This window comes from Pterocles gutturalis, unplaced genomic scaffold (genome assembly GCF_000699245.1).
Source record: "Pterocles gutturalis isolate BGI_N339 unplaced genomic scaffold, ASM69924v1 scaffold12265, whole genome shotgun sequence".
In the NCBI taxonomy this organism is placed as follows: domain Eukaryota; kingdom Metazoa; phylum Chordata; class Aves; order Pterocliformes; family Pteroclidae; genus Pterocles; species Pterocles gutturalis.
In genome coordinates, this window is record NW_010143550.1 from 44,020 (window position 1) to 53,390 (window position 9,371).

Below are 9,371 nucleotides of genomic sequence, written 5' to 3' on the forward strand. Positions count from 1 at the left end.
AAGAAAAAAGAAAGTGATGGGTCTTTCTGTTTCCAGAGGCCCAGCAGCTCTCCTGTGTCCCAGAACAAGACAAGGCAGTTCATGTTTCCAGTCCCATTAGACCTGCCTTGTACCATTTCTGACGGCAGGGCCCATGTGCAGTGTCTGTTCCACACAGTCCTCAGTAGTCTAAAATAAATGTACCCATCACATGGCAAGAGAAGAATAGCCCTTTGGAGCACAGCTGAACCCCTCTCCCCTCGAACAGGCAGAACACCTATCTATTGCACCAGTTTTTCCAATGTATCAGGAAATATCCCCAGGGTTGATGCCTTTCATGGCTATCTATATACACTTTTCTGACAAATTCAGTGTCTCTGAGGGGAAGGTGACCTGGAGAGGGCTGCCCTTGGGTGTAGAGCTGGCCCCACCACCAGACCCGATTTCATTCACCAGGAAGACGCTCTCAGAGTCCTGTCCCTGGGAAGAGTCCGAGGTTTCCAAGCTGCGCAGAGTCCTTACTGACGTGGTGTCAGACTGAGCCAAGCTGGCACTGGGGCCTGGCAGCAACACGCGGCCCCCGACGCTGCTTTCGCTTAACTCGGGCGGATAGAGCAGCGTTTGTGAGGTGCTGCTGATCTCCCTCAGCTCGCGGGAGATGAAGGAGGGTGACTGACTGGACATGGCGGAGGAGGTCCTGCGGCCATCCACGCAGTTGAAATTGGCCCCCGAGTGCTGCCTCCGAGCCCCTCCAATGCGGCAGAAGAGGCATTTAATCTTCTCAATGGCTTTGCTGAGCACAGTCTTGCGGAGGAGGATGTACACCCATGGGTCCAAAATGGGGTTCACTGAGGCAATGCGGATGGCTTGCAGGTCAGGGTTTTGCTTCACATCCCTCACGGATTCCGGCTGGTACAGCTGGTTCACAAACACACGGACCTACCCGAGGAGATGGGGGAAGACACCATTATGCAATTACATCAGGAAATCAAAGTTTACATTTCAAAGCAGAGATCTAGACTTGCAGCTGCAAGCTACGACAGGAAAAGGGGCTGGGAAAGCCAGGCATCTCAGATTGGCAGTTGTGAGTTCATTTTTGGAAATGGCAAAAAAAATCAGAGAGATGAATCTGCTGTAAATTAGCCTTCTTTGTTACAGGTAGGAAAAGATGGCTCTTTCTCTCTCCTTTCCCTCATAATTAATCCTTGAACCTCCAACTGTTGGCTGCTGTTTAAAAAATTCCTTAATTGACAGAACCCAGAAGCAAAGGTGTAGACCTGTACCCTTCTTCCTTAATATATGTTGATTTGTAGCTACCTGCAAAGAGATACTGACTGAGGAGAGCTGGGCACTCAGTTCCTCTAGCAAAGGTCTAATAATTGTTTAGAAACACACTGAAACCCAGACTATAATACAAAGTGTATTAGATCTGGAGCATTTTGCTGGCATCTATCCTTACTAGAATTGTTTGTATACCCTCAGCTGCTTGCTTGTTGCAGCGTGGTTTGGAAAAAAGATATTGAGGGGGAAAAAAAATCCAAGAGAAAAACACTAATGTAGTCCCTATCCTGGTTAACAGCTACTTTTGCAAATGCTACTGTGAGTAAGCCACAGTCCAATTCTTTGATATCAATTTTTATCCTTCCAGTGTCGTTAAGGAGGATGAGATCATATGAGTTTGTTACGTTCATCAGTCTCAACTAGCTGCTCTCCATTTTAGTAAGACCTCTGCACTGTCCGATTATACAAAGGCCTAGAAAAGCCACTGGAAAAAAAAATTGGTAATGGAAAATACTCTTTTCTTCAGACTTCTTAAGGTAAATCAAGTCCTTTAATTATTTTTTAATCTGATACAGTAAAAATCTAGTAGCAAAATTATAAGGTTTTTTAGATCTCGGCCTTTGACTCTGAAATGAATCAATTATTGCCCAGCTAGGAGAAGGTTACACACAATGCAGGCAAACATTAAAATAAATTGGGGCTAAAGTAGAACAGCCCTCTTAAGTGATTTTTAATAGAAGTTCTGCATGTGAAGCCATCGAAAAATTTCACAATTCTATATGGATAAATTTTCCTGCAGCAGGGCAATGTGGTGGCATTCAGCTTGTCAGCATTCAGAGACTGAGTATGCTTCAAAGCTATCAATGAAGTATTTTTAAAATAATGCAGAGTCCCTCTTAGGAAGTCCCTCTCAAACAGACTGTCAAATCGATGATTGCCTCTATTTTCTTTCTCAGTAGTTTTCTCTAGGTTTATTGGTAACAAAACCTGCCCACAGAACTCAAAATATGTGAAAATCTTGAATTTATACAGCAATATAATGATCTGAGTTTTTTTCTCGGTTATTTTCCTAATGATTTCTAACATTATGGGTGTCTTTTTGACAACCAATTTATTGACCTTATTTTTCTGTTAAGCCAAACATGCAATTCAAGTACTTCAAAGAGTCTTCCTATGCACATTTAACTTATTTTTATGGGATTTTCTTTTATTAAGCTTTACTTGCCTTAATTTTTTTCACTATTTATTTTACATTAGCCTCCTATCTGATGTCCATCACTACAGAATTCCATTTATCACTGTCTGAGAGAACACCAGCCCTTCCAGAGGCCAGAATTTTTAAATACCCACATTCATTGACGATCCCTTAAAAATGCCCTCAATTAAAACCTCTTGCCATTTGCTGGTGAAGGTGGGGGTGCGCAGGGAAGCCCGTCTCTCATTTGCCTGTTGGACACCTTTGCTGAGTGCACCACTAGGTGGCACGGGTGTCCCACGGTCCCACTGCCTCCGCCCCAGTGCCACCGCCCCGTGGCCCTGAGAGGGGTCCCGAATGGACACGGGCAAGCTGTGGGGAGCTCTGCAAGTCAGGGAGAAGGTCTGTGAGTCGATTTATCAGCTTGTGCAAGTCAAGCTGCTATTAGCAACACCAGCGCTGAACCTGAAATGCAGCAGCTGGGATTCCTGAACCTGGAAGGCTGGAATATAAACTGAGGTGACATTGCCCGGCACTGGTTAAAAAACCTGTTCTTGAAATACTGACTTGATCATTTGTGTGAGGTTTTTTCCCCCTCCAAAATGGTAAGAGGTCAAATGTATAAATACACAAAGGTCAAATATATAAATACAAAAAGGTCAAATTTCCCCAGGGGATTCTACCTGTTTTGAAAAAAACTACATTTCCTTCCAAATGCTCTTTTTCTTTTTCTGTACTGAGATTTCCTTATGCACCCTGAAAGTGTGTAAATGCTGGTCAATGTCTTTGACAGGTATGTGCCCTGAGAACCAGGACTTCAAAGGACAATGTTGAGGGAGTGGAGGAATTATAGCAGCTTGTACAACTAAATGCAGTCATTACCGGGAAGATTAGAGGTGTTGACAGGGAGGGGTATATGCTGATAAATTAATCCAGAGCACAGAACCAGAAGGCACACTTTGAAGATTGCTGAAGAAGTACACAGTCCAACTCTGGAAACCTGACTTTTTTTTCAAACTTGGAGCTATAGTTACACGTTAGTGATTTAATAGTGGGATTGTTGTTTTGATAAGCACCATATGAAATTGAGGCATCTATTTAACTTTTCTCTGTCTGCATGGCAGACTTTATAGAAAGATAAAAATGTCTTTTAAGTGACGACTCTGTCTGAAAAGGACAATTGCTACTTGCACGGTGCAGCTTGCTTTATGTGATCTCTGTGTGCTTTATTTCCTTTTGACAGAGATGTGGCACATATAGGTTAAAGATTCATAAAATGGACTTATTTAGCGAAAACTTTTGACTGCACAGAACTGTTTCTACTTCCCAGAAAGGTCCCATGTGTTTTACTAGAAGCCTCCCAGAATGTCAAATGCATGTATCAATTCAGATCTATCGCTGGGATTACATCTTAATCACAATAAAGTAAAAATTAATCTGTGTTGGAATACCAGTTTTATAATTTATTTACATACTGGTGAAGCAGCATTTACTAATAATGTATCACCTACAAGAACAGCAAGAGATGTATCCTGTTGCAGCTACAAGTCTTCTGCTGCAGGAGATAGCATGCTAAAGGATATTGCCTTGCGTCTTCTAAGTAACTGCCGAGCAAGTGGAATCCACTACTAAATTAACTAATCTGATGCTCGAATTTGTGCAATTTGAAATCCTAATTAAAGAAATAAGCAGACTAGAGCAATTCAAATCTCAAAAAGAATGGGTTCTGTATGTTAGCTTTGTAGGTGTAGAATTCAGGCAACATATCTTAGAAGTACTGGCAGTTTGTTTGCAATTGTGTTAAAAAGCACGTAGCTCCAAGGTATGTTGAGTTTATGTGCAAGTGATAGGTACTTGTAGGGTCAGAGTCCTTTGTGCTGCTTGCTGCTTTTCCTTTTTACGAACTACAGATGTAAATAATGATTTCTAATCCCATGAAGTGACTTGTACAGTTGCAGTCACACCGTTAATTGTCTTCATAGCTTCTGTCTGCCCTCAAAATCTCCCTACATACTCACAGGATAAATTTAAAAATAAATTTTAAAATGCTAGGAAGCAGGAACAAGTTTTCAGCTCTACAAGCCAATAACCTTTGCCCTCTAGTGCTTGGTGTCTGCTTGGTATCTACTCCATCGCTCAAAAATCACGCTTGCCACCTTTGCTGTTGGCTGCGGACAGTCCCTGATAATTAGAGAAAAGTTGAAGTCAACCAAGCCAAAAGAAAATCCAAACTTTTAGATCAATTAAACATTAAGTTATAAACTCCTGATTATTTCATGCAATCAACCAGATTATATTTTATTTTCCACTTCACCATGATTTAACAACCTTATGTGATCAGGATCACACACTTAAAAATCTGAAGAGTATCTGACAGACTGCTGGAGTGAATTACAGACTTTGAGTAGTGTGTGCCTATTTACTCTTTCAGAGTTTGTTGGTTTTTTTTTAAAGGCTGGCCAATAAATTCTCCTCTGTTCTTGTCAAAATCCCTCCTAATATAACTTATTCCCTACTTTTAACTCTATCCAATTCTATTTTCTAAAAACTCTCAATATTTTAAAAGATGAGATAACCAGCGTGGAGTGCAGACAAGAGTCAGCACACAGTTTTTATATTTTCCTTATTTCATTTTTAAACCACTGTCAGATTCTTCTCCATGTCTTTCACATCACTTTCTGCGCACTGAGAGTACATCTGGTTATATAAAAAGTTTCCTCTCACTGTTTTTTGTTCAGCTTTTCTTTCCTTGATAAACTTGATCGGTCTCCAGTTCTGTCAAGTTCATTCAGCATTTTGCACCATCCCCCATAATTTTGTTATAGCACTTGTTGTCACTGTAAATTTTGCTGATTTTATGAATAAATCATTAAGGCACTAAACAACCCTACTTGTAAACTGAGTGCTGGAGCATCTCATTATTAAAAACTGCTGTTCTCTGTGACTCAGCTCGCTATTCTTTAACCACTTTTTAAATCAAGACAAGCCTTTGCTTATTATTTCAGGGCTATTTAATATTTTAAGACTTAAAAATTTTGTCAAACCCTCATAAATGTAGCCTGCTGGATTGCCTGTCTGCTATGTTATTACGTTGTGAAAGTGTTCGTTCTAAAATGTTAGAGGTTTACGTCTTTCAGAAGTTGCTTTGCTTTGACTTAAGTGATGGTTTATTCAGCTGAAATCATCAGTAGGAAGTCAGCTCATCAGAAAACTTCAGTCACAAAGCACCCCCTGCGCCTGCCTTGTGTATCTGAATCATGCCACCACCACCACCTTACCACTTGCATATTCTTGATGACTGCCAGGCTGTGGTGTTATAGATGAGCCTCCCAGTGAGGGCTCCCTAAAACTTCTCAGTCATAAAAATGTGCCTCTGTATTACTCATTTACCTATTTCTGCCAGTGGCTCATTCTAGGGATTTACAGCATAAAGGTGTCACTTCTCTGAGTTTATATCTGAATTCTTCAGTCTATAAGCAACCAGAGTGCACTGCAGTGCACCATGGAACAAAGCAGCATATATGGCTATAGCTTATTCCCGCAGGGGGAGGCAAATGACTTACAAAAGTTACTTAACAATGAAGAAATTTAACCACACCGGACACTGTGATGATGTGTAGATATGCGGTTATTTGTTTTCTTTTTTTAAAAAAAAGAAAGCTTCCCTTTTTTTCTTAGTCATCCATCTAAGTGAAATTACAGTCTCTTACCTCATATTAGATATAGAAAAGATATGCTGCTTCAGCAGGGAAAAGCTAACTTATGTGAACACTCCCAAGGTAATGCTGTGCTTTTCTGGTAGTGAAATCAAGGTCTGAGAGAGCTACACAACTTCACCACCCGCACCTTCACATACTTTCTGCTATATACAAGTTTTTCACTAGCTACTGTTTAAATAAGCCTTTTGCCCCACCCAGGTTCATTACTTTTAACTGTCAACAATCCAGTTCCCTTCCTGGTAACCCCTTCTTCTTGATTATTTTTTTTTTTTAGATATTCTGTAAAAGATTGCCTAGCTCCAAATGGATATGAACAATTTCATTTTGCATTTTATGTTCAGAGTTCTCAGCCTTCCTCTAGCTGCTCCTCCACAGGATAAGGTCTGGCTTTTTTTCTGAAACTGCGTAAGCCCATTAGCTGATACCGTGTATCACATTACAACACCGTATTTAATTCCCCAAACTCATCCTCTGCATTTAATAGCATCTCTTTTGAAAACACAATATTGTTCTTTTGTGAAGTAGCTGTTATAATATCAGATTAATCAAATTAAGTACTGTTAAACCACAGCCCTGTGTCAGGGTTTTGGCCACTCCATGACCTGATTCCTCCCGGTGCAGCAAGCTTGCTTACCCCAGCAGTCTGTGGAGCTGGACTGCAGAGCAGGTTGTGTACAGCTCCTCCATCTAACACATGTGCACCTCCCAGCCAGCCTGTGTGCGCCTCGGACACCACCTCTCGACTTCCTTCAGGTGTCCAGCAATGCACGCATGGCCCCATGCTCGGTCCTGCCACGGCACTAGGCAAAGTGACAATGCCGAAGGACAGGAGATGGCCTTTGGTGACAGCCGGGCGGCTGGTGCTCCAGCACAGCCACAGTTCGCTGGCTCCTGTTTATGCTAGTAATGTGGCAAAACTGGCCCGACCCTCGCAATTACAGCACTGCTGAAGCAAGGGGGCGGACTCCCTGACCTCTGAGTCCTGCTCACATGTACTTCTCTAAACTTCTTTACCGCAGCATACACGCTTTTTTTGCATCCCTACCTGGCCAGCTTGTATTTCACACACATTGTAGACTCTCTGCAACACAGCAATCACCCTACCAACAATAAACCCCCTTAAAACAGTCCTTCTGAAAACATTTTCTGTCTGACAACCACTGCTTGGCTCTCTACACCGTGTTTTGGAAGGTGGCAAGTAAGGCAAGCCAGCTATTTGTTTAATGTCTCTGAGCCAGAGGAGGAGAAAGTTCACCAACTTTTATTATGGTGGGTGGCAAGCAAGAACTGAGCCTCCAGCTGGTGGTGGTGGTGTTGTTTTTTTGTCTTCCTTAGAGATAAGGTTGAAGAACAGAAAGAAGACAAGTGGATCCTGCATGTACAATTGAATGACAATAATTGTATCAGCCATTTCAGAAAATTAGCAAATGGTTAGTGGTAATTTGTCTGACATTTTGGTATGCTCTCTAGGTTTATGTGGGCCAGATTCCTCCAACTCCCATTTAACTGAGAATTATACTGATGAGTGTTTCCACAGAGTTTACTCCTCCCACAGTAGGGAAGCTGCTGGAAGGATGTAAGAGTGTGGGATCTACCCCAGAGGTGGTGGGTGAACCCCTCAGGAGGGGAAGCTCGGCTCAGGTTTTGGGTGTGAAGCGCTCTGTGACAAGTGAACAGAGCTCGCTCCTCCTTCTGCACATCAGGAAACGCTGTGCCCTTCAGCAATAGCGTGCACATTTTTAAAACACAATAAACATCCAGAAATGCAGGCCAGACCCAAACCTCACTCATCACAAATTAATTTTAGAAGTGAACTTTGAAGTGCCTTTAGCTCTCAGTAAGATTTTTGCTTTGTGGATTCCAGTTAAACAGTGGAAAAATTATTGAGAATTTTTGGCCTTGTATTTTAACCAATCAAAGGAGTCCAGGACTCGGGATAAGCATGTTTCTTTTCTTGTAAACATAAATCAACACAACTTTCTCTCACCATGCATGTATGCTAACAGCCTTTAAGTTATTATAACAGTTTGCAGCACCAGCTAAATAGGAGTCTGTTCTACAAGCACAGACGAGGAGGAGAAAAGACTCAGCGGTATGGGTGATGGAAAAGAAGAAGAGTTGCACAACATTACTCACCACCAGAGGAATGGAGCAGATGACCACCACCAGGGAAGTGGCAATGAGCAGAATAACCATCTGGATCTCTGCTCCGGCCATCCGACGGAAGCTCCGGCGTCTGCGAAAGTCAGATAAACGGCTGGAGGTGGTGTCTGTCCCCAAGGACGTACGTCTCATGAACTGGCGGTGCATGCGAATGAGGGCCACGCACACCAGGATGTTGCAGATCACGGTGACCATGATTAGGAAGGAGCTGAAGCCGGCGTACATGTAGGAATATGCCGCATGGGTGGCCTCTTTTGCTCGCCAGTCTATGAAACACCAAGTGTCAGGGTACTGCAAGGTAGATTTGCCAAGCCCCATGCTGGGGAGGGCGCAGAACAGCACGTTGGAAGCATAGATGGCAAAGAGCGTGAGCCCTGCCAGCTTCTTGTCTACATAATGGTTGTAGAAATAGGCATGATTGATGGCCAGGTACCTCTCTATAGACATGGCACAGATAATGCTAAGGCCAGAGAGTCCAAAGAAGAGGAGGATGAAGGAGCTGTACTCACACAGCGCTGGTCCTCCCGGCCAGCGGTTCTGCAGGTAAGTGGCAATAGTGACCGGACTCACCAGGCAGGTCCCCAGGAGATCGGTGACCGCTAGCCCGCAGACCAGCGTGTAGAATGTGGTCTCCTTCTGCTCCTTCCTGGACTTGCAGAGCACCACGATGGCTATGAGGTTGCCTACCACGCCAAAGATGAACATGACGGTGGGGATGGTGGGGGGCTTCCCGCCCTCGGCCCCAGTGGCAGTCCCGTTGGCAGAGCCGTTCGCAGGTGGCATGATGGTGGGGTCGAAGGACATGGTGCCCACGCTGCCCCCAGGGAGCCGAGCAAAGGCAAGAGCGGGTCCAAAAAGGAAAGGGAGAGGAAGAGAGGGGAGGGAGCAGCCTAGCGCGAAAATAAAAAATGAAACGAGGGAGAAGGGGGGAAAAAAAAGTAAAAAAAAGTGGTTGTATTTTAGTTAAAAAAAATGAAAAAAGTCCTAAAAAGGAGCCGAAGCGGTGTGCCGTCCGGCAGGGACCGCCTGGAGCC

The 9,371-nt window shown here is 43.4% G+C and overlaps 1 protein-coding gene across 1 annotated transcript; it reads right to left on the reverse strand.

Moving 5' to 3' along the window:
• Nucleotides 1–324: 324 nt before the first annotated feature.
• Nucleotides 325–9,226, reverse strand: PTGER4 (prostaglandin E receptor 4 (subtype EP4)). The gene is made up of 2 exons (XM_010084783.1): nt 8,311–9,226; nt 325–918 (listed from the first exon to the last, which is right to left on the reverse strand). Exons 1-2 carry the CDS (start codon nt 9,139–9,141, stop codon nt 325–327), a joined length of 1,425 nt encoding a protein of 474 aa, XP_010083085.1. The 5' UTR covers nt 9,142–9,226.
• Between the last annotated feature and the right edge of the window lie 145 nt (nt 9,227–9,371).